Source organism: Carex rostrata, chromosome 22, assembly GCF_964058835.1.
Source record: "Carex rostrata chromosome 22, lpCarRost1.2, whole genome shotgun sequence".
NCBI classification, from domain to species: Eukaryota; Viridiplantae; Streptophyta; class Magnoliopsida; order Poales; family Cyperaceae; genus Carex; species Carex rostrata.
The window spans coordinates 4,854,916-4,880,418 of NC_135939.1; the positions used below are offsets into that span (position 1 = coordinate 4,854,916).

A 25,503-nucleotide genomic window follows, 5' to 3' on the forward strand; every position below is an offset into this window, starting at 1 on the left:
ACTCTGGTAATATGCCAAACAAAGGTCAGAACAAACTTTTTGCATGCTGACTGCTGGTTCTAGGACCAAGCAATTGAACAAATGAAATGGAGGAAAACACAATGAGAAACTGCTTACTTGAAAATGCCATCAAATGGTTCAATAAGAGGTTCCCAAGCTTCCAGTTGTCGGTTGAATGTGGAAGCTGCAATTGAACAGATGACAACAGCATTCATTGCCTCATATCTCCCTTGTGATGCCAGATTAATGTTAGTGACAGTTGCATCAATAAGTGGTGTCACCTACACAAAACTCACAAATTAGCTCAGCATAGCAAGGCAGGGATTACAATACCAGTATTTGATCATTTCAGTATAATAGGGGAGGGAGGAATTATACAATCAGGATGGAAAACCAGCTGCCACAACAAATTTGAGGCATTTACCTCAACAAATCATATTAACTATAATCAGGCCTCTTTTCACTTTTTCTTACAGAAAAAATAATAATAATACTCGAAAAGGCTGCATACCGTTCCACAAGAGCTGTCAAGGATGCTAACAGAAAGAAAACCCAGTTTGAACTCAGCTATCAAATTTTCACGTGCTTTTGATTTTACGAAGTCAGAAATACTATATGCTAGCTTTGCTGATGGTTTTTTAAGATCAGGCCGTGCGAGAAAGGTAGAAGCCTGCAAGAAAAACAAAGTCCAAAGGCAAGTAAATTTGCTGTAAAGGAATGTGCATCTACATCTTCAATTCTCTGTACTTCATTCTATAGATCATTTGGAGAAAGTTGCCAAATGAACTTCGGCAAAATATCAGACATGAGATATAATCTTGATGACACAAGACTTATTTGCCTTTTGCTATCTTAATGGACATGTATATATTTGAGACATTGAGTACGTATGGCATAGCATAGCAAGGCTACCATGCTGCTGTGCTGAAGTCTGATAAAAACATCAGCACTGAGCCAAACCCATGATTTCTCAAGGTACCTGAAGGTTCACTATGGGAACTAATGTCAAGCATTTGTTTAAGTTGATTTAGAACTTTAATATTATCCACAGTGAACTTAAAAGTTAAAATAAAAAAATTATAAACCTGGTTTTCGACTCTCCAGATGCTCCAGCAGTTTGAGACCTTTGTGCTGGACGACCTAGAGATTGGTTCGGCACTGACATTTGTCTGACTAACCAAATCAATCCGGGGGCAACAAATCGAATCCTTCTTTGGTTCTTCATCAAACCGGGTCACCACACAACCAACTGAGGTGTAACCAGGAGGCGGCACCGGGTACCAGAAGTATGCGTCATCGCCACCTCTCCTAATAATTTGTGCAACTTTGGTGAACTGACTCGGCCTTGCTGAGACCATCGAACTATTATCGCATTTGAAAATTAGACCTTGAGCAGGTGGTTCCAACCTGAGGCAAAGAGAAGGATGTAAATCATAGATGAAAAGATAACTCCAGTGGTACAAATTAGTTTGTACTGTTACTAGCATGAGTAGGGTTTAAATGCCTTGTGTCTTTCGTGCCTCATTTGTGCCTCACATCCTTATCTTCGTACAAACTAATTTGAACCCTACTATATTATCTCCACATTAATATCTGTTTGGAGACCAAATTTTATATTTTTTGAAAAAAATTTACTATTTTTTTTATACAGGTACAAATTCACTGTTTTTGGATGGTCCAGAATGTTCTGGAAAACAATGATTTTGTACTTGTCTAAAAAAATATAAAATTTAGTCTCGAAGCACATTTTAATGTGGAGATCATATTGAGCGGTTTGGATTGACTGTTTGGACTTCGAAAACGAAGATTAGGATGCGAGGCACGAATAAGGCGTGAAAGGCAAGAGGTATTTGAACCCTCATTATAAAGCTAGCTTGACACATACAATTCAATCATCTATAGTGGTGCAACCTCATTAAGAACTAGTGCAGAAAAAGCAAAAACTACACAAATATCAGTTTCAAACCCTTCTGTTATGCAATCACCAAGAGGAGCAAAACCAGGACGCATGATTGGTCTCCATATGGAAACTGGGTGCCTGACATCACAGCCTTTATCCCACCATATCCTCTCAAATTGTGGAGTTGATGTGTAATAATTACTGCTCTTTGATATGGATCTGACGACATCCCATCCTGAACTGCCTTTTTGGGACCCGCCAGATAGGTGAGTAGTCTCATCGTTTTTGGAAGAGGCTGTTGAATCAGGTACATTGCTGGTGTAATGCTTTGGGTTTCGGAGGATTATTTGGTGGAGATCCAGAGACTTCCCTTGAGGAGGAACCTCAAGTGAATTGTGCACGTAGAATGAATTTAGCACGTTGTCAACACGCCATACACTAAGTCCTGATGGATACCTGCCAATAAAGCACGGATTGCTGGCATCAGCAGTGAATTGCAGATATGAAAAACTATAAAGTAAAAGAGAGAAGTACCCTTGTTGAGCAGGAACATAAGATATGCAATCCGAAAATTTTGTCGATGTTACGAGATCTGAGCGAAGGCAGTAAACAAAGTGATTTGGGGGTGGCAATCTACCCATGTGGACCACACATCCAATAGTTGAGTATCCAGGTGGTGGAACCGGAGCCCAGATGGAGCAGTCATTTTGACTTCCAGAGCCAGGGAGGGTACAGATGAGTGTAAAACCAGTAGCCTTCCTTACACGACCATATGTATTGCTCACTGCCACCACCACTTGTGTAGGAGGCACTGGTCTACATATTGTTAATATAGATTAAATTAGACATTTTAATCTGGAATTTTAGTTCCCAAGTAGAACAAAACATAATATTATAATTAATATAATGATAATGTTCAAGGCCCCACACACACACACAAAAGCAGGGGCATTGCCAGATAAACATTTCACAGTGGGTACAAAATATTGTAATGAACAGAAATAGAGAAGTTTATAAAAAATAAAAATAAAAAGCAATCACAAAGCACCCCACTTAAATATGAAAACTAGAATTATTTTTTTGTAGTCACTAAATTAACAGAGAAGGCCAAAAAGGTTGGAGAAGAGATTTGAGGACAGGATGATGAAAATGAAGAGGAAAACAGGAACTTTTTTTCTTTCAAAATTCCCTGAAACACATGCTTGGCAAGATTTGCAAGAGAACAATATTTCTATTTTAACAAAAAATATTTTAGTAAATTTTGAAAGTATTGGTCTGTTTTCAGGTCAAATTCCCTATCTAGAGAAAGGCATCGGCGTTTTTAAAGAATATTACAAAATATATTTACTATTTATGAAATTATGAGGACTTACACCGATCCAACTCTTATCCCATCTGACAAGAGTCTTGGACAAGCTTCCAGTAAAAAATAATTACAATCAATTGGGAAGAGGAGAAACCAAACAGGATAAGAAAATAGGGACAGAATAAGGGCCAAGGAAAACAGGCAATTTAGCATGCTTACATCTAAACTCCCGTCTTTTTTGTTTCCTATCTGGGTTTCCTCTGCTTTTAGACAGATTATATCTTTATTTTCCTTGGTTCATTATTCATGAGATCCAGGGTGGGCCCTATAACATACTCCCTCCACACTTTCACAGACAAAAGATCTATTGGATTCACTTCCAATAACACCTATCCCAAACAATTAATCTGAGCAGGAGATAAAATTTCAGTTACTTCAATCCCACTTGATAGCCCCATCTGATCTTGAAAATCAGAATCTAGTATATCTTATTTGGTTTAAAACATGTGTTGGACTGATACATAATAGTCCTAAATAGATCACGTTAAGAAAAGAAAAGAAATATTATATAACAATTGAAATAAGTACCGACGAACTAGATTTGAACAAAGTACTCACCCAAAAGCGCCTCCAATAAACACCAATAAAGATAAACAAACACTGCATTCTAAACAATTCTATCATGCTACCTTACCTTATCCAATGAATGGGTCAAGAAAATTCAAAAATGTATAATGTCATCTCCTGCTAAAGGTCTTTAATTTTCACTGAATGGTTGAGATCGCTCAGTTGGGTATCGAAAATGGGATTTGGAGATAGAGCCAACCATGTTGCTGCTCTTACAGATTAGAACGTATAGACAAAACATGTCGATTTAATAGAAAGGCCTGATGCAGTCTTATATAGTGTAACAAACCTTGATGTCACACAATCTCCCAATATAGCATAACTGGGAGGAGCCTGGGGTCTCCAAAATGTAAGATTGTAACCAGACAAGCTACCTATAAGCAATCCAAGAAAAATCATAAAAAAATATAGTATTAAGGGGAAAAAGAAGAAGAAGACACATTCCATTCCTATGTTTCAGACATACATTCCACTCCTATGTTTTAGACATCTCTGTTTTGGGTTTTAAATTGTAACATGTAACAATAGGTTGATAGCCCTAGTTTAGATTTTACAGAAAGGACTTGGAAGGATATGGGCAAACAGACAGTAACATTTTAGCTAGTTGCATGCCCGCAGGTTCATTCACTTGTCCTTAATTTTTGTTTTCATAAGACTTTTACAATGTATGCCAGTTAGTTCAATCTTTCTTTTGTCCTCTTTAACTTCTGTTTCATTGGATATGGCTCACTTCTTTTATAATAGAGACTAATGAATTCATCATATGAAAGCAAATAAAAAATTGCAATTGCACTTGCTGTTTGGATAAAAAATTTATTTTCTTTTCAAACGAAAAACCTAATGTTCGACTAACGAGTAAAACTAGCGTGTGATGTGTTCACCGAGAGTTTGGTGAGCACAACTCCAAAAATCTATCGTATTGGCTTCAAACGACGAATCCAAACCATTGAAACCGATCTACTTCACGAGTGATGCGTGTACATGCAAAATTTTAAATTTTAGAATTCATTTAGTACAAAATCAACCTGTCAAAAAAATGAAGTTTTATAAGTTTTTAATGCATTCATTTTTCATCATTTTTTTACTGCTAGACTTTGTACTAAATGAATTCAAAAATTTCAAAATTTTGTATCTACACGCATCAGTCATGAAGTATATCGGTTTCAACGGTTTGGATTCGTCGTTTGAAGCCAATCCGATATATTTTGGAGTTGTGCTCACCAAACCCTCTTGGTGAGCATATCACACATTAGCTTTGCTCTTGACTAACTTACCTTTGGGAGACACCCAAATCCGCTCAAAATTTGTGCAAGAAACAAGGGGATTGATATTTCCAAACTGTAATGCCGATATGGTTTGGTTTTGCAACTTCAGCAGAAGAGAGGCAACAGCAAGAGAGAGGTGGATGCATATGTCAGTAGATGCCACTATCACACTTGTCTTGTCTTTAACAGAGGTGTAGCCTCCAGATACATCAACCGGCTCGATAACTACCAGACCCGAACCAGACTCAACCGTGAGATCTTTAACTACTGCCCGTGAAAACACATCATTTCCTTTAGAAGCATACCTGTTTCAATTTGCTTTTCTTGTCAAAAGCAGGACAAGAATACAAAATAAATGGTTGCATGTACCCTTTTGCACATCTTCGCTAAGCATCCCTTTGAAAAGAATAGACTTTAGCATTCAATAAGATATCAAAGCATATGCTGAAATCCGACCTATGTAAGCATTCATAAGAGAGAGAGAAAAAATTCACGGCAACAAAGCAAGCTAATAGAAGGGAAGGTTCATACATAAAACTGAAGTCCAATTTTGCTCGAAGAAGCTTCTCAAATTGCAAGGAATCGTCAGTTAACAGCTTTGAACTATCATAGAAGGTGAATTCAGGGGATACAATCTGGATTTATAGCCAAAAAGAAGAAGAATAAATTACAGGTATAAAAATTCTAAATTTGGTAACATAAAACTGAGATTTGCATGTGCAAAATGCACAAGATTAAAAATGGAACTAAGACGTGCACATTTTATGTGTGTACTATATATTTTGTGGTCCATTTGTATCTTTGTCAAGATCACTGTATTACAGGTTTCAGTATGGACTGGCAAGAAGGGTGATCTTTTGCAAGGAATGACTAAAATACTTGGCTTTCTTTTCTTACCTGAGCCTCAAAAGAGAAACTAACAATCTCGCTAGATACGGTATCAGTAGCTTTCTCAGAAGTATCTGTGTCTTTGTTCAAACTATCTTCTTGGCTCTCATTCTCTTCCTCCATATTTGATGGGCCACTATCTATTAAAGAGATCTCAACACCATCCTCTTCAGCAACCAAGAAGCTGCTGCCGTTGTTCAAGTAAGTGCATTTCCTTAAAAGCGCACCATTCTAGAATAACAACAGAACAGAATCAATAAAATATTCAATGTGACAAGGAAAAGGCATCTTCCATAATCTCTACAATACAAGAAATCCATACTGGATGCAAGGTATCGCTTAATTGCCCCTAAAAACTTTACTTTATCCCACAGAAGTGTCCTTTTGTAATAAAGTATTACTATCACGTAGTGGAGCCACAGTTGAAGGAGGTTACATTGTAACAATGCACCAATCTATAATAATAATAAAATAATAATAATAATAATAATAATAAATAATAATAATAATAATAATAATAATAAATAATAATAATAATAATAATAATAAAAGACAAACAATCATAAAAGTTGCCGGCGTGACAAAGAAAAGGATCCCTTGTTTCCATAATACCTACAGTACAAGAGAGCTGCACCAGATGCAAAGAAATAGTTTAACACCTTAAAGTTCTACTTTGTCCCACAAAAATATCCTTTTGTAGTCTAGTAGGAGTAAAGTGTTACTACAACATTGCATGGACAAAGATTAACTTCGCCGGATCTTATTTTTCTGTAATAGGGAGTCAAGTAAATCTCAAGTACTCTTAATACCATTGTTCTACCCAAAAAAAATTCTCAATTGAAGGAAACAACGGATCCATCTACCTCAATTTTGACATTCTTGAAGCGCAGCCTCTTGCCTGACCCAATCATAATGACAGTACCGCCAGAACACCATTGCCCTTTCCGTTCAAACTCATCACTCAAAGATAAAACACCCCCACAACCATCGTACACAAATTCCTCCACATCAACCCCATCCACAATCAACTGCCTAGCAGGGGAGAGATGGACAATATTCTCTCTCTGGTGATAAACTGTCTCATGCATGATTATGTCATCACTATTGGTTAATGGATCGTTCTTCGGGTCCGTAGCCTCTTCTCGTCCTGTTATCATCCCAAGAGAAGGCACAAAGTACTCAACCACTGCAAGAAGGAAGTCGAGAACCACAAGCACGCGGGGTTGTTGGATCCGAATTACAAAAGACTGGAAGGAAGTGCGCCATCTGTAGTCCATTATCAGCATCGTTAGGTTACAGGCTTCACTGCCAGGTGCATTGGAACTTAGTCTGGTGTCAAGTGACACTTCCTGGGGTTGAACATTAGAGTGAGAGGTGTCAGAGGAGTCGGCGCCAAACATGAGCTGCATCTCGGGCTTCGTATCTGGGCGGATGTCTAAGATGGAGAACTTGGGGATGGACACGAACAAGTCCATTTCCAAGAGGGATGTTGTACGGTATGACACCCAAAGACCTTCTAACTGCGTGAACAAATAAAAGGAAGTGATTAATTGCCAGTCATGCATCCCAGTGTATTAATACAATTTGGAGAGAAAATTTAATACTATTACTTTGATAGTAAATTTTATCGCGAACTAATGGTAGAATAGTCATATACCATAGAACACTTTACTGAACAACATGAAAGAATCCTAGTGTAAATGGACCATTTACATGTGAAAATCCTTATGCTGTACTGTTATAATTTGTAGACATGAACCAAGTCAGCTTATTTACCATGAATGTGAACAATGTACTCAAAAACCTTGATAGCATATGTTCTTGGTTCCCGGCACAAAATGGATGTATTTAGTGAGGAAAGAGAAATGAAGGAATTATGATATGTACTACTTACAGCTATCTGGGCCAGCGGGGTCTCAGCATCAGGCCCGGTTCGCAGCTCTAGTAATGCATACTGTATGTCAACCCCAATTACAAAAACAGTGCGGGAGAGTAACAGTTGGCTATTATACTTGAGGTTCACTTTGTCTGCCAGCATGCGTATTGACTCCTTTGTTTCCGTTGGGTTTTCACGGAAGCTTGGAGGTATATTTGGTAACTCGCAAAGGTTCATCGAGACACAGGTTGAAATCACATTGTACTCTTTGCCAGACATTACACCATGAAGCAATGGAACCTGTGCAGGAATCACATCACAAAATCCATTCGGTACAGCAGAAAGTATAAAATGAATAGTAATATAGAGAGGACTGACTGTGTCAGGCTTTCACACTCAAGTTTCGGCAACCTCAATTATAACAACCCCGCATAAACAATTAAACTAGTAAAATCCCTTGTACAGCATTGTAGATTCTGTAGATCATGTTCCACTAAACTTTATAAATTAACAATTATTGGAAAATACATTTTCACAGATAAATGAATATGCAGTACAAAAACTTAAATGGAAGAACCAAAGAGGTTGTGCAACCTCATATAAACAAAGAGAAATTAAGGACTTCATGACATAACAAAGTACCAAAGAAACAGTGCCAAGCAAAAATCATCTCAACAAGTAGAAGGTGCGCACCTGAACCTCAATTGTCATTGTTGGGACCTTCCGGAAGACATCTCTCAAGCTCCGACGGACCTCAATAAGCATGCGCTGACCTTCTCGAACCATTGGCTTCCCTAGGGTTCCATCAACTCCAATTGCCATGTTAATTCCATCTATCTATTATACAAAGACACATGTCAGCACAGAAAGGAGAGAATTGTTGCACATCCTTGAAAAATGTTCATACAAACCTCTGCAAGAAGGATATCAAGATGCACTGCAGAAGGGTCACTATCTTTGTCCCCATGCCAACTAAAGCTGTTCTTCACTTTTAGTTTTCCCAAATCAAGTTGCATATAACTACAAGGGAAACATGGAATAAAAAAAACAATATTTAAATCAAGATTGCTTACAACTTCCAAAATAGTAAAAAAATACTTTTTTCCGGAAAAAGGAAAGAGTCAAGAAAGAAAGTAAAGCTGTGGAAGACAACTGCTTTAGCTCAATTAGAAAACCAAATAACAAGAAAAGGTAGATATTTGAGTTCAAACAGGTCAAAAGACAACCCAAACACCTTGCACGGGCCTCCCAATCAGCACATTCTGGTACTGGCGCAACTCATAATGCAAAGCAGTAATTATGGGGAGTCTTTAACTATTGGATAAGCCTTCATGCATGAAACACCAACTAAATTTTCAACGAGCCAAAAAACAACGACGACGACATTAAACCAGTTGCTAACACCACCCTACTGATAAATTACCAGTAGCAGATTGATCGATAAGTATCACAGAATATAGTATCCTTGATATCATGTAGTTAAATATAAATAAAATTGAAGGCAGTGAACTTAGATACAGCAATACTAACTCTTTGCTATTAGAATTCGTGGGAACAATGATTATTGGAGTGTCAAGAGAGAGGTCGAGCTTTACAGCAGTGGAACCATCAATCTCATATTTCTGAATCAGCCATTCAAAACCCCCCACTTTGTCGATCAACTTTATAGCCTCCTCTGTATGGGGTGAAGCAAGCTCCATGAAGTATGACATAAACTGGAAAAGAAATATCATCAAATGCCATTTGAAATTGGTGACGAATAAATTACTTGACAACTACTCTAGTGCATACTTTGACTTCGACCCTCCAAAGCATCCTTGAATAAGATTTAAAGTGCTTTTGTTCTTAGAGTCAAACTGACTTTGTCAAAACTTTACTCATTAATTGTACATATATTTGGACAAACTCTAAGTCTGATGAAATAAAACACACACTAGAGTTGAGCTGATCAAAAACAAATTTTTAACAACTACCTCATTTGCATAAAGCATCAACCGGACCCACAGATTACAAATAAAAATAATATCTAAGCAGCTAATACTGACAGCATACCTCTTGAATAAACCGGTAAAGGAAAACAATACGAACAGCTGAAAGCTGCCCAGTCAAGCTGTAATCATATTCCTCATAATCATCATCGTCAGGACTATACGACTGGAATGTATACTGTGTATAAAAAAGAACAAAAAGCAAGGTTTAGAAAGTTCCAATACTTTGCATTATGCAACACTGCAACAGTAACTGCACTTAAAGCAAAACCTCAATAAGTGATTCAATGCCTTCTTTCCTAGTATCACAGAGCCAGCCCCACTGATGATCAGGTCCAAGGGACATATCACAAAGCCTAGTATTTCCCAGAGTGCCATTAATGGAAATGGAACTTGGATGAACCTGCAAATATGAAGAGCTGTCCTGAGTCCGGACTCATATGCTGAGATTAAAGCATGACAAATTATTCAAAGCCACAAGTGCAAAATGCTAAATCTGTCTTACCTTGAGATCAAAGAGGAACCTCTCTTGCACAAACATGGCAAGCTGAGAACTATCTTCTTTGTTCAGAAAAACAGAAACTTGGTCAACATCCATTCTCAAATCAAAAACAACCCTGCCCTTACCATGTCCAAGCAAACCCTTGATTAAGGTAATTTCTTCCTTTTCTGAGCTCTTAGTATTTTCTGAAGACAAAGTCATTATAGTTTTAGAAGTGCTTGTGGTTGTAGCAGCGTTGGATTCAATATCAGTCCCGTAGTTAACCATGCTTACATCCAAGCCAAAATCAATCAAGGCAACAACTGTGGGTCTGTTACAGTAAAACTCCATTGCGGTCATCCTGATGCTCATCTGAGACAGCAAAAATTCAACAAAATATAGTTCAAAGAGTGACAAGAATTTTTACTTGATGTACTTCTACTTTATAACTGGTTTGTAATATCTACTGAGGTTGTAAACTTTTCTTTCATTAATACAAATTGTTAGTGGGCATTTCGCCCCTTGACCTTATAAAAAAACCTTTAAACTTGCACAGAAAAGATAAATACACACCCAAAACCTCACGTGACTCGGAACAGAGAAAGCCTTGAAGGAGTGGATCAAACAAGTAATGGAATGATCATATCATTTCTTGTTTTTACAATAAATTTTTCTATTCAGCGAATCAATCGGAATAGAGAAGTCCTTAAAGGAGTGACCAAGAAATCTGTAATGATCATATCAGCTTTCTTTCTACAATTACAATTTTCTATTCAATAATTAAATCAATGGCATCTAAATAATATATGTCCAACGTAATCTGTTGGAAATTGGAGATTTCTCGGAGGACACAGATGCAGGTTGTTTTTGTTTGGAATATGAACAAAATTCAAGTCTTTGCAAGGACACAAGTTGCAAGGGAGCCAGGATTTTATCATTCGGGAGACAAACAAAAAAATAATGACAAAATTTTTAATGCGTCCTAATTTGAAAGTAGAAGCTAGATTTTTCACAAAGCTTGTGAAGAAAATGCCAATTGCCTATCCATGTTCATTTACCTGAGTGTCAATACCATCATAAAGATGGTAATCAGAGCTCCTGGTGATGAACGTCAACGCAACAAAATCCGTGCCACTGTCATCAGTTGCCTCATAATATATCTCAGACATGTCGCTCCCGGGCGCAATAAAAACCTGGCTTGTCGGAGTTGGTGTAAACTCAGGCAACGCATCCTTAAAAGAATCCTCTTCTAGAAAAAAGCTACTGTGCTCTGGTTCAGAATCAAGCATGGGGGAGTGAGTTTCATGCAATTCCTCAGTTTCCTCGTTTGCCAGAGACACAAGCAAGTATTGCGGGGTTGGAGACAGACGACCTTGGAGCATATCTTGTATCTTCAGAGAGTGTAGCTTTGTCTTTATGGTGAGGTCACCTGTGTACCTTGCAAGATTTACCTAGGCACAAAGAGATGAAAAGTTGACAGTTATCACCAGGTAATAAATTAGTGCCAACAGCATCATTCACATGCAAGAATGGAAATTCTATTACGTTTGTAACCGGAAGACATGCATTTTGGATCCAGGACTGGTCTCATACAGGTTGAAGCTACTATTCTCAATTCTATTTCCCTCCTTTATTTTGGCTTTTTTATTGGAAATTAAAGGCTTGTGAGTAAATTTAGATTCAGAATCTATTCAGGCTCTAAAATTAACAGCTTAGGTAGAGAAAGAAGATACACTTAGCAAATGATACCCAGCATGGAGAGCAGTGACTATATTTGTTGCTTGTTTATCATTTATTCAATTTACTAACAAACTACACTAAAATGTTGTTTAAGTAAAACAGTAATGATGTGCGCTTCAAAAGGTTCCTAAGGCTCCAGTGAAGAATAGAATGTTTCCGTGTGTAGCTGAACCACTTGCTCTGTCCAAAAGATTAGTAATGTGGTACCTTTGCTCCATTACCAAGAAGCTCCAAGATTAGCACCTCTTCAGCATTTTCACTCTTTCTGTCCAACTGCAAGACCAAAATAGAAAGCACATCATATGCTCAATCAAATTAGGTTGGTCACTTTGACACTTGTTAATATAAGATGGCCAAAAATATCTTACCTTTCCATATAAAGACAATTTTGTTTCTATAACAGAGCCATTAAGAACAAAGTCAGCACTCCCAACGTTATCAAATTTTTGGACATGCGTTCCTGTTGGGGTAGAATCAGCGGAGCCTCCTGGCATATACATATCTGCTGGGGCCTACATAGAAAAATAAATTTAAGGACAAATATGTATGTGATATTGAAAAATATGATATAAAAGGAAGGAGTTAAATACTGAAGCTCTGTAGATCACTTGCACAAGATCCTTCATCCAAATAGCCTTTTCCTCATCACTAAGAAATTCAATAATTAGCGTATTTGTTGATTCCAGAGCCTGACATTAAATGAAAAAAAAACACACTTGTGAGCAAAAATCACAAGGCATACAACTCACAGATACTACAACAACAACAAAGCCTTTAGTCCCAAACAAGTTGGGGTAGGCTAGAAATGAAACCCACACCATAGTTGCATACAACTCGCAGATGCAAATATAAAAAAAATTCAACATCAATCTTGTATCAAAGTACCAACACTACTAAGTTTAAAATTTTCTTAGTCAGCCAGCACTTTTTCTGATCCATATTTTATTGTTTTAATTGAATAGGCTTGTGGTTTGCTTGAACCAAAGCACTATCAGTCAAGCTCAAGCTTCTATCTGGAACAAGATAAGGTAGCATTTGGAGTGAGGGAACATTGTCTTGCCTTTTGCACATCAAGCCCTCTGGAACTAACTGCAATAGCATAGAGAGACCCACCAACACTTGCTGAAGGTACCTCAAATATGTGCCGACCAGCCATGCTGCCATGCGATATTATATTAAAACAAAAGGTTTGATAACCAAATGGCTGCCAGAAACAAATAATTCATGCTACAAATAACAGCTCCTGTTTTGGTAAGTGCATAAACTTCACTTTACATGAAGGATTGAAAAACAAGGGCAAAAGATTAAATGGCTGAACACCACTTTACAGGAACAGCTTAAGTAGCTTAACAGCAGGGCAGCACAAACAAAAATTTCAAAATCAGGGACTTCCATTCATAAAAGCACAACATTTACGGAAACCAAATGTTCCGCTGGTATGTTAACAAGTTGAATTTGCAACCCCACTTTAATCATATATAACTGTAGTAAATACTGATCCTAATTAATTGGGTTATGCAACCAATACTAGAAATTTTGGTGAATCTTTTGGACAAAACTTAACAACTGAAATCGAATCAAAGCTCATATTAAATTATATCGGCACAGTATAAGCAGATACCACATAAACATTGGATCGCTGCAGTCTCAGAATGATGGTATTGTTCTGAAGTTAACAAGGATTCCGGCATCACTGCGCACAAGAAGGATATACAAAAGAAGAGGTGGTGTACAAACCTGCAGCACCTCTGATAGGTTCGAGCAGTCTCAGACTCCAAAACATAAAGATACAACCCGGATAAAGCAAGATGACAAGGGTGCCACTCAGCCATAGAATTGCCTATTCCCTAAACCGAGTAGATAGCGCCAAATAAGTCACCAATCACATAAAAAGTAAAAAAGCGTGAAAATTTGCATATGCATTCAAGTAACTTATTCATGCCAGTATCTTACCACAGTTGCAGCTAAAAGCATGGTTTTCATATAAACGGAAAACAATATAATTGTATTATTTTAGTATCTGCTTTGAGAATTCCACAAATAAACCTTGTATGCAAGTATACATAATGCATTAACTGAATACATACCCTCCAAACCAAAATCCTAGCATTAGTAGTCAAATCAGCAGGATGCCAAAGAACAAGATCAGCATCATCAGCACCTTGGTCAGTGTTTTCTTTTGAGTTGTAGAATAAATCCATCAGCTCAACGATCTTGTGGTATCTTTCGGGTGAGAAATGGAGGCTGAGATTTGGCACTTGAACAGAAATCCGAGATGAAGGATAGTGTGGATGAGGGATTTTGATCTACAAGAACACATAATGGAAAAACAAAATAATTATTACCTATCGCATTTTTGATAAAATTAAAATGGGAATTGTAGAATAGTAAAACCAATTATCCCAGGAAGTAAACACATAGTGTTAGTCATGCCGGCAACACATAACAGTAATAGAGTTTTACCAGGATGAAATAAAAAAAATACTTTGAATCCAAATGAGTTTCCAAAATTGAAGGAAATTAATAACTACAAAGAAATTGTAGTCAAAAAAAAGAAAACCTGGTCAAATACGAGTGACATCCCACATGGGTCAAGAATGGAATATACTTGTCCAGAATCACCTTCAGAGACAGGTAGTATTGCTTGACTTGTATTCTCTGCATTGGAGACATGTTGACCCTGTGACAAGCTATCACTGAAAAAAACTGCCATGTCCCTTCCGGATACCCAAAAGTGGGAGAACATGCTCTGTCTGTCATCCCTTGGACCATCCTATAGTAAATTGAAAACTTTATAAAAGCAACAAAGAGAGTTCTACATAAAAGGAAGTTCTACATGACTATAAACATAACTCTCCTTGCTAATTCGGTTCCACATTTAAAAAAATAGAATAAAATCAATTTTAGGTGAGATATCTTACTCCAGTATGAAGTGTAAAATGACCAAAATCAAGAATGAAGTTACTATCTCCGAATGAAGATTCAGTAGACCTCAAAGGAATCCAGACTTTTGGGGCATCAAGATCGATATCAAGTCCAAACCTATGCAAAAGAACCAGAAAAAATGATACATCGGTAAAAATAAGTTCATAGCAACTACACAGCAATGACAAAGATGGAAGACAGTTGCTGCTAGGTTAGGACTTGCACCCTTCAGTTCTCTAGATATGTCTTGATTTGTGTTGTTACTGGTTGGTATTTCATGGAGTTATTGGAGATGTGTTGTTGTTGGATGTCAAGGTAGATTGATGTCTGTGTTGATGATATTTTTATGTTTGTTGTGTGAGTGACTAATGTAACCAATGATTTAATTTTAAGATGAATTTAACACGAGAGAGGAGGGGGGGGGCACCTGCTTTGCTCTTCCAAGACTATCTGAAGCTGCTCTTGAGCCTTTCTTGTTACTTTCTCAAATTTTGACTGATAAACATAACAGAATCAACCTATAAGATTGTAATCCATCTAATTGCCTCAATATCCACTAAAATAAAAAAATGTAATTGTCCATTACCTGTAAAGCTGTTGCAGTTTCCATTGTGATTCTAGGGCTAATAGCATTGCTCCTTTTGACAAACTCAAGAAACCTTTCATAGCTAACCATTGAGACCTATGAAACAAAAAGGCAAAATACTAACTGAACAGAGGCAGCCTCCGAAGTATAGCATACAAACAATATCTTTGGTAACACTTTTCGTAATTTAACACCTCATGAGATACTGAAGGTACAGTATAGCAAAAACCAAGTAAAAGTTACTTTGCACCTGTTGCAGGGAATGATTAAGAATGTGCAAAAGCATATCCATTACTTAGTTCAAAACTAATTTTACTCTATGTTCAAATCTGGAAAAAAAACCCTTAACATGACAAACAGAAAACAAAAAGGCTCAAGATACCCCCTTCAACAAATAATTTCTGTAAGACTATCGAAGAAACCTAGATGCATGCAAATTGTACATCTGCTAAAAGTTACTAATTTGATCCTTTCCGAACTAGGGATGAAACCGGAGCAATACTGTCAATTTAAACCCGTATGTGCACAGATACGAACAGAAATAATTATGCGGATAGGGATATTAATATTAAATATGGTGAAAAGATACAATTACAAATACGGATAGATCCCTTACAAAAGGATATGGTTACAGATGGATTTCAATCAGTCATCTGAATTCCTGATTTCTTTTACTTCTGTTGGAAAACTAATATTTTTATACACTTGTTATTTATCGTGCAAGTCAAATATTATATGCAAGCTTATTATCTATTTTCAATGCTGAAGTTATAAGCTATTATTAAAGCACTTGCATTTGTTGTATTTGCATCTTTATCCATAATAAGTTTGACTCACTCCAAATATGTACCATCAATTATACTAAATATCTTGTCTCCATATTAGCACGATTTTGAACTTTGACATCCGTTCAACAACTATTATGATTTTAGTATTATACACTGTTTCCTCCCTTGATCTGGATGCCTCTATCAAACTAATATAATTATCTTGTAAAGGTTACCGTGACATGGCAAGGAGCTATAGTAGCTGAAAGCTTCCAGTCCAAGTCTTCTCCCAGGGGAGCATGCACAAAACTGGCAACCAAAGCATTGCTCTTTCTCTCACTAACAACACTGTGTGCAAGCGGGCCCTCAGGTGAAGACAATCCGCAATACTTCAGTGACATATCACAGCAGATGCTCTTAGAATATAACTTTGTCGCCACATGGAGATGCTCAAACCTACCACAAAGGACCTCCACCCCATCTATATTGATGATACGGGCTGCAGCTTGAGTGATGGAAACATCTAGGAGGAAGACGATCATGTTTGGAGAAAGCTTGCCTATCGGAGAAAGGGTGTCATCTTCTTGTTGATGGTAGCTTATCAGTTTGTTGATAGCTTGCCATTCTTCCTTTGTTAGCTTTTCTTCGTCACCTAGCACTGGCTCGACTGATGTGTCTTGTTGTCCTGAAGCAGTCTCTCCAGAATACCTATGAAGAAAGAAATTTTCAGTGGCTTTTGTTCTTACAATTTGATGAGATCTAAGAAGAAGGTACGACAAATGACTACTTTGGTCCGTTACAATAAGTTACTTAAATAATACATAATACAATTAGAAAATAAAAAAATACATTACCATCCTAAAGGCCACCAGCTTTTCTTGGAGGAAGCTTTCTTCCTTGACAACTTCACTGACTCAACCTTGGCATGGGCCAGCAACCTAAGAAGCATAAATTAGAGACAGGCATTTTGCGAATTTGTACATCAGAATTATTATACCACATAGGGATCAAATCAAAAGCTTTATTGATTGCTGATTAAGTAATTGTCAATTGACTGATTAGCATGAGTTCAAAAGGAAATCCAGTTCATCTTAAGCAAGCAAGTGGTCTGTGAAGAATTAACAATAAAATATGGAAGCTTTTTAACTGAGATCAGAAAATCAACACCCAGCTTATTTTCATAACTGGAAGTCTAGTGTTACTGGAAAGCAGGCCGTAGATCTATTGATTTTTGTTATAGGATTTTTCTCTTCTTAATGAGCCCAGTTAAATTGTACATTTCTGCAATTTGAATAGAAGAGGATAAAGGCCCTTTATTAATAACTTGGGACCCACCTCCAGAGTATGATGACCTTTGAGTCAAGAACTCTTTCAATCTGCCTAAGCTCAGACACATCTGTAGTTGCCGGCTGTTGGAGTGAACTTGAATATAGTTGCACATATCGCCGACGGAGCTGACAATGGTCCTTGATTCTCTCCCAAGAAAAGAAGTAGCTAAAGACCAAAAAAAAAAACACAAAAAATAAGTATTGAGCATATATTATTTACCAAAAAGGAAAGAAAGGGAATAATGGATAAGGACTGTTTTGCACTGTGGTACTTTAAATTCCAGTTTTGGCAGATTGTACAATCCTTCTGATGCTTTGCTACTGGTGAGAGAAGAAATTAAATAGAATTATGACCAAATTCCTCGCACGAATCAAAATACAATTACGACCGCCTCAGTTGTAGTGCAACTTTTCTGGCATCAACAGAGAATGAAGGACTATAATAGATGAGATAATCGATTTTATTTTACTAATATACATGTGCTCGGACCATGATTTCTTCTGACGCAAGCTTGCCAACATAGCATACCGCCACCAACCACGAGGATCATCTAAAACTGGCACCACAGGCCTCAAGTGAGACACCTCAACGCGTGTTTTGAATCTTGAAAAGGTCTCTAACAACTTTATTCCGTTATAATATTGAGCCTGAAAAATTTTTTTGTGAACATATCTTTAAATTAAATGTTTGAACTCATCCTAAGCTAACAAATTGCTGAGATGATAGAAGGAAAGAAAAACTACCTCAGTGACAGTTGAAGAAACATCGGCTAGGAGGACTGATGCCTTCACAAAAGGATTATTTGGGTCACCTCTTTCGTCTTTGCCAAGCCGCTGGTACTTAAGGACACCATTTATAGGCGAAACCAAGTATTGTCGGTTAGATGCCCAAACTGAATTTGACCCAGACGAGCATTCATCTATCCCATCTTGAAAAATCTACAGCCATAAAATCAGAAGTATAGCATGCATTCACAAAAAAAACTAAAATGCATGAGACAATTTTACATTAATTTCAAGTTAGCAAAACACATAGCACGAAGAAAAGCTAACCTCACTCCATTCAGCAGGACTCAAGTCCTCCCACTTCTTATCAATTTTCCAAGGAGTAGAGTCCGAATCGTGATATACAGCCAATCTATGCAGTTGTACTGACTATAAAAGGAATTAGATAATTCAAGGTCTGCAAATACACTGTCACTATCTATGCCAGTATTAAGGTTGCAACCTTACTAACAGGTTAAAGTCATATGAACACAACAATTATAAATAACTTTGAATCTGTCACTATTTTATCAAAAGGACCCTTAAATTCCTTGACCCCCCCCCCCCCAGCTCTCTCTCTCTCACTCCCCTACCTCCAAATTTTAAAAATACCACCTAATATTCTTTATTCTTTAATTTTGTTTAGTTACCAGGATGCACTTGACTTTAAAAGGTTCGACAAAAGAGTAATCAACCAGGAAAATAAAAAATTTCTATTTTATTTTGACCGAATTAGAGGTAATTTGAATAAAAAGTTGATAATGTCTGATTAATTTACTATCAGAAGGCTACCTGCTTTCTCCAACCATAAAAAAAATGAAATTACAGGCTTACAGCTTTAAAGAGTTGAGTTTTCATGCTTGTAGGGTTTTATGATATTGTCATCTTGTAAAATTGATCTTAATTTCTGATTTGAAATTAATTTTATCAAAAAAAATAAGAGAACAATTTTATTGCAAAAAACTAATAATATCAATAGTTCTTGGTGATACTTGATAATAAAAGGCATGAAACAATTTTTAATCTCCAGCAATTATTAAGGGGCTTCTTCACAATCATTGAAAAAACAAATAGTTCTTGGCGATACTTGATAATAAAAGGGCTCTTTAACCAAACTATGTCTATTTGTATGCCTTGAAGACACTAAATATGAAGCCAAATAGTGCTTACCTTACGTAGCTTATCTAGTGCAGCACTTGTATCAAAGGTCTCATTTCCCTTCCCATCCACTGTGACAGCTGCAAGTCTTGATAAAGTGATGCCTGAGCAAAATGGATGGCCTATATTGCTGAGAGAACAAATCAGTCCATACATACATGTCACTAAACATACGTCGAAATAAGAATGTAGTTTTAACTCTCTCTAAAGGGGAGAATAATATACACCACTATGTGTACTGTTTAAATATTAATACCAAATAGAAACAGACAGATAACCTTAACCTGGTATTAGTGAACTGATCATATTAACGCTTGCAATTATTTTAGTCACAAGGGCATCTGCTTATCTTTGTTTTTCTTTTCTCTTATTCAAAAAATTGTCTAAAATGCCCAGATGTCAAACTAGTCTGTTATAGAAAAAAATTATGAAATCAAACACGAACCAAACGGTACAATCTCGTGACACCATGCTAAAGTATATAAATCAGGTATGTTCATGAAAAAGACCAAAGACTTCAGTGCTGTTTCAAAGCAAAAAAAGAAAGAAACTACAAGGAAAGAAAAAAGAAAAAAGTACCTAACAGAATCCTCTAACCGAATATGCACATTGCTGATAGTAACTTTCAGATTTCCTAGCACTGTAGCAGTTAGGGAACTCACCCATGCAGTTCCAAAGGATGCCTGTCATAGAGTAATACTGCATTAGTAAATACTGACATGAAAAGTGTTTCGACAAGAATTAACTGTAATGCATCAAGTCGCCTTACTGATCCATCTTTTGAATATCCGCTCGTAGCTTCAAGGGTCGCTGCCTCTCTCTCCTGCATGCCCAATCATAATAGAACTTTAGAAGGGCTTTTAAACATCATTAATCCAAAATCTGATTTTTTTTTTTTAGTAAGAATAATTTATACATCTAAAGAAGCATGTTTAAGATACAAACCTCAATCTGTTGGAGTTTGGCTTCGAAAAGCTTTTCTCTGTCTTCAGGCTTAAACAAATTTAAAAACAAAAAACAAATATTAGTAATGACGAAAGCTTCTGATGGAAACTTAGGTATAATGAGGATCATTAAAAGGCAAGGACTCCAAGGCATGTTAACAAATACCCCTCTAATGAGTACAGAACAATCCCTGCTGTACCCCACCAACATTATAAGATTTATTATACAAAGATGTCCAAACCACTGTGTCTATCTCACTTAATTGACATAAGAAAAAACATTATTTCATTGAATAAAGTGGGGGTGGGCATTCCGAGGGATATACTCACACTGTCAGGTGCACATGAGAATTCAAGATACTGCAAGAGTATATAGAAACTTCCATTTAAAAAAGCATGTATATATTACCGTGGTGTGCTGGCCATCTGGAGCAGGCTCCGCAAGAACAAAGATGCGGTCAATCAGCACTATAACAGGATCCTTACCGAGGCTTTTCCATGGAACCTTTAAATGTACAATTGATGTATTGTTAGGCAGAAAAAGAAGAAAAAAATCAACAAGAAAAGTGCAAAACTGCAATGTTTCACAATTCACACCAAACGAAGAATGAAGAGTATTTAATCTGATATTTCCTTAAAAAGAAAAGGCATGGTCACCAATTGAATGTATGAACATGCACTGGTATCCCCCATCTGTTTCACTAGTACACAGGCAAAAAACAAAAGGGTGTAACTATTGGAGAAACGGAAAAGAGTACCTTTATAGTTATTGTACCAACAAAACCAGCTTTGACTGTGACCGGAAGCTTCAGAGAATTGAGTGCTTCAGCTTTCAGCTTCAGATCCTTAAGCATGACATCGCCTGTTATTATAAAAAACATATTATGTTAAATGCCCTCAGCATCTAATGTAAGTAACGTGTCTAGAAGATGTTAATCCACAAAATTGCAAATAAGGTTATCAGAAAATTCACCGCGTAAATTCTCTTGTTTTTCCTACTGTTTTACATACTTGAAACTGACATCCAACTTTTGGTGTTGCTTACATATACTGACAGTTAAAATAAAGGTTAAATCAAGCAAAAAGTGACTAAATTGACACTGATTTATAATTTTAAATGAACCATATAATGTATGTCCAGTACATAGAAATTGGATGCATAAAAAATTAATTGACTTGGTTTACATCAATTTTTAGGTTTTAGCCTAATTAAGGTTTAAGGCAAAATATCAACATTCAGCAGGATGTACCATCTCTGTGGTCTTAATCTGGAGGGTGAATAGTAATTGCAAATTAATACGGCCTACTAGCAAACACTGCAAAATTAAATTTGGCTGTCTCTTGAGACTATGTAAGATGTCTCTTGACTTAACTCTAATTGCAGAAATACCCATCACATGTACAAAGCTTTCAGGGAAATATAACCACTAAATAAATACTAAAATATAGGCAAAAAAAAAAAAAATCTTAGATGAAGCCTATGGAACGCACCATTCCACACGCTGATACTAAGGGCTTCAGTTGACAGACCCTCCACATAATCACCCAGGTACTTCTTCAGCAGCCGTGACACCTGTCCAACCGAGACAGTGACCATAAGATAAGAATAATCCGTGCTATAAATTAGCAATTGCATTTACTATATATCAAACAAATAACTTCCAGGCTATGTCATGCAAGTATCACGTGATTATTGCCCATTTGCATTCTTTCAGTTTAGCCCCTCCATTAATTTTACATCCCAATTAGCACTAAACAACCTTTGTCCGACCAAAACCATACGATTTCAGTCTCAGTCGTGAAAGGATTGTTGCTTGTTTTAACCTTAAATTCTTTTTTTAACTTATAATATCAGCGAGCGCTACAGTGGCAAATCCATGCTCCGCTACAGAAAAATCCAACAACACGGAAGAAATCTAAATATTAAAAACTGACGAAAAATTGAAGACCAAAAGTATTAACACGTACATGTGCTTCGAACATTGGAAACCTCGTAGATTAGAACCGAGCAGATCTTAAGCACATTTCACGAACCCTCAGCGCAACCACCAGAACCCTAATTTCAGGGATGAAGGGAGCCTCCAGCACCGTTCGTTGCGACAATTGCAAAAAGGAGGGTTCCTCCATCCACACCTCCGGCCAAGCAGAAAAAAAAGGGTGGGTCTCGGCAAGAGGAGCGATCGGAACAAGGGTGAGAGGCTGGGCCACGTTTTTCACAACACATAACAGAGAGACGATCGGAAGAGGAGAGGGGAAACAAAAAATTACAGCAACAAAATCGAAGAAGACAGAAAAAGGAATCCGTATCCTCTCAGGTATTGCAGAGGATCACCTCACTTTACGGTTTGAGATAAAATCTCAACCGGATCCGGGTCGAGTGAGTATCCTCTGAGATATCTCAACTTTTGCGTGACCGACGTGTCCGGTGCCTATTCGGGGGTGATGTAGGGGGTCAGTATTATGTGTGCTTCGAGATTCGTGCATAACGTATTTAAACGGTTGAGATTTTCCATAAAGTCACGCAAAGTTTGAGATATCTCAGAGGATACGAATTCATTCGGGTCACCATAGTCCATAGGGCTGTATTTTGGGGCTTTGAGATTCGTCCCAAGTTAAAAGGAACGGTCCAGATCTAGTAATTGCAAAAGATTCCCAGGTATCGGAGAGGATGTGAATTCGAAGAATGGGGAGAATTTTTTCCGATTTTTTTATTAATCAAAAATAAATAAATAAATAAATAAAATATTGCTAAACAGGATAATTTTGCTGGAAATTTAAAATCTAGATAAAACGAAATTGTTTGTCCGATATTTTAACACGTCCCACTAATTAACTCTCTACCGATAATTAAATTAACTAAACAGAAAAAAAAAAAAAAAGACTGAAACAGTAAATTTGTTCCCGTCCGATCAACAAACAAAAAAAAAAAAAATTGGGACGATATAGAATATAGATAGTCCTATCCTAGAGAATTAAAAAAAATTAGTGATATGTTCAGTTCTGAGGAACTATTGAATATCTGATGTCTGGGCATCAAAGGTTTCAAAAGAAAGACATAATGCTCCCATTTGCATCTACCTTTTCGCAACAAACCCCAGCCAGTGTTCAATGATCTTATCGGCGATATCGTCTTGCTCGAGGTCAACAAAACAATACATTATCGAAAAGCTATATAATTTGTTTGCTGATCAATGATGATCACAATATTAGATAATCGAGTATGGCTAATATAACATCAGTGTCATTTCAGTCTATATAACACCAACTTCAAAATCTATCAAATTGAGTTTAAATGGTAAATTCAAACTGTTCGAACCGATTTACTTCATTAGTTGTGCGTTTACATGTAAAATTTATAAGTTTTTGAGTTTATTTGATATCAAGTCAAGCGATCAAATGTGTGATTTTTTAAGTTAATTTTAATACATTCATTTTTTAATTTTTTTGCCGCTTAATTTGATACTAAAATAACTTGAAAATATAAAAAGTTTGCATGTAAATGCATCGCTCATAAAGTAAATTAGTTTGAACGGTTTAGATTCACCATTTGAACTCAATTTGATAAGTTTTGAAGTTGGTGTTATATAGACTGAAATGACACTGATATTATATTAGCCATACTCAATATAACCGAATTTTTTATTAATAGAAAATAAATTATTAAAATATCGAGATTCAATACCGTTTGCAATTTTTTTTTAAAACTAAGAAGACCGGGGTAATACAACCCGTCCCTGCGGACGGACCACCTGAACCCGTCCGGTTAACAAACAATTAGCCAGCCTACCCAACTAAACTAAAACCAAACTAACCAAAAAAAAAAAGCCTGGACGGGGAAGTCCAACCCGTCCCACATAATTCAATAACGACAAAAACCCACCGCGCGAAAAAAGAAAAAAAAAAAAAAAAAAAAAAAAAAAAAAAAAAAGAGGCTGGACGGGTTTGTCAAGCCCGTCCGAGAAATCGCAAAAAAAAAAAAAAAGAAGAAGAAAACTCGGGACGGGGTTGTCAAGCCTGTCCGAGAAATCGCAAAAAAAAAAAAAAAAGAAAGAAAACTCAGGACGGGGATGTCAAGCCCGTCCGAGAAAATTCTACAAAGTTGCAAAGATCGTGATCATTATATTGAATTGTATTGAATGTCTAGAACAGTATGTCTAAAAAGTACAGAATAGGATGCCTAAAGTCGGGACGGGGACGTCAAACCCGTCCGAAGAAGAAGTTTACCTATTAATATTCAACCATGGCCTGAATAACAGACAGAGACAGACAGAAGCGATAGCAAAGTCGAAAAACAGAAATAGAGATAGAGCTTAATAGCAGACTGAGACAGAGACGATAGCAAAGTGAAATTTTAAACAGGTGACTCTTCAATTAATTTTTCTGCTATGTTATTTAGTAATTGAAATGAATTATTTACAAAGATGCAAATGGAATGAAATAATTTATATTTACAATTTTTTTTACAAGTATTTAGCTTGTGTAGTTACTGTCAATTTCATAGCATTATATAGAGTATCAAATGTTTTATAATGACTACCAACAGAGACATATAACATACGATTCATACTCTGAATATGATTTTCATGACCTACCTGGTTAATTTAATTCATTATGTTGTACCAACTTTTGTAAAATAATTTAATTTAAATTAGTTTTGATTATTGTAATAATAATAATATGTAATTTATTCATTATTGTGTAGGTTAATTTAAAAAAAAATTAATCATGTTGATGCTGAGGATTTATTTTGGTGGTGAAATACGACACGGTCGTAAAGGAGTAGAGTATAGTATTAGTCCTCGATTCTCTTTGAGTGTGACTGATGAATACGGTTGGTATGATGTGAAAGGTGAAATTTATCGCCAACTTGGATATTATGAGAATGAGTATAACCTAAAAACACATGCACGGGTTAATGTTGGTACAACAGCCCGACATTATTATGAGAAAATTGAAATC

At 36.6% G+C, this 25,503-nt stretch overlaps 1 protein-coding gene across 2 annotated transcripts in view; it reads right to left on the reverse strand.

Annotated features, from left to right (window-relative positions):
• Positions 1-22,804, reverse strand: part of LOC144573852 (uncharacterized) — a 33,287-nt gene extending 10,483 nt beyond the window's left edge. For both annotated transcript variants that reach the window (XM_078323618.1, XM_078323617.1), the window contains exons 1-42: positions 22,513-22,804; positions 22,036-22,117; positions 21,303-21,406; positions 20,954-21,049; positions 20,546-20,593; positions 20,370-20,423; positions 20,180-20,283; positions 19,613-19,730; positions 18,731-18,832; positions 18,422-18,616; positions 18,168-18,325; positions 17,685-17,843; positions 17,204-17,287; positions 16,586-17,057; positions 15,583-15,678; positions 15,424-15,491; positions 14,993-15,113; positions 14,632-14,844; positions 14,159-14,377; positions 13,809-13,918; positions 13,132-13,228; positions 12,662-12,760; positions 12,440-12,583; positions 12,279-12,344; positions 11,390-11,782; positions 10,356-10,703; positions 10,122-10,253; positions 9,915-10,028; positions 9,393-9,577; positions 8,774-8,882; positions 8,556-8,699; positions 7,881-8,162; positions 6,850-7,506; positions 5,996-6,217; positions 5,630-5,733; positions 5,108-5,403; positions 4,123-4,207; positions 2,435-2,716; positions 1,967-2,356; positions 1,086-1,407; positions 512-670; positions 118-281 (exon numbers count right to left, since the gene is read on the reverse strand). In XM_078323618.1, coding sequence (XP_078179744.1) covers positions 118-281; positions 512-670; positions 1,086-1,407; positions 1,967-2,356; positions 2,435-2,716; positions 4,123-4,207; positions 5,108-5,403; positions 5,630-5,733; positions 5,996-6,217; positions 6,850-7,506; positions 7,881-8,162; positions 8,556-8,699; positions 8,774-8,882; positions 9,393-9,577; positions 9,915-10,028; positions 10,122-10,253; positions 10,356-10,703; positions 11,390-11,782; positions 12,279-12,344; positions 12,440-12,583; positions 12,662-12,760; positions 13,132-13,228; positions 13,809-13,918; positions 14,159-14,377; positions 14,632-14,844; positions 14,993-15,113; positions 15,424-15,491; positions 15,583-15,678; positions 16,586-17,057; positions 17,204-17,287; positions 17,685-17,843; positions 18,168-18,325; positions 18,422-18,616; positions 18,731-18,832; positions 19,613-19,730; positions 20,180-20,283; positions 20,370-20,423; positions 20,546-20,593; positions 20,954-21,049; positions 21,303-21,406; positions 22,036-22,117; positions 22,513-22,527 — 7,412 coding nt within the window. In that variant the 5' untranslated portion in view covers positions 22,528-22,804. The remainder of the gene's footprint in view (positions 1-117; positions 282-511; positions 671-1,085; positions 1,408-1,966; positions 2,357-2,434; positions 2,717-4,122; positions 4,208-5,107; positions 5,404-5,629; positions 5,734-5,995; positions 6,218-6,849; positions 7,507-7,880; positions 8,163-8,555; positions 8,700-8,773; positions 8,883-9,392; positions 9,578-9,914; positions 10,029-10,121; positions 10,254-10,355; positions 10,704-11,389; positions 11,783-12,278; positions 12,345-12,439; positions 12,584-12,661; positions 12,761-13,131; positions 13,229-13,808; positions 13,919-14,158; positions 14,378-14,631; positions 14,845-14,992; positions 15,114-15,423; positions 15,492-15,582; positions 15,679-16,585; positions 17,058-17,203; positions 17,288-17,684; positions 17,844-18,167; positions 18,326-18,421; positions 18,617-18,730; positions 18,833-19,612; positions 19,731-20,179; positions 20,284-20,369; positions 20,424-20,545; positions 20,594-20,953; positions 21,050-21,302; positions 21,407-22,035; positions 22,118-22,512) is intronic.
• Positions 22,805-25,503: the final 2,699 nt, after the last annotated feature.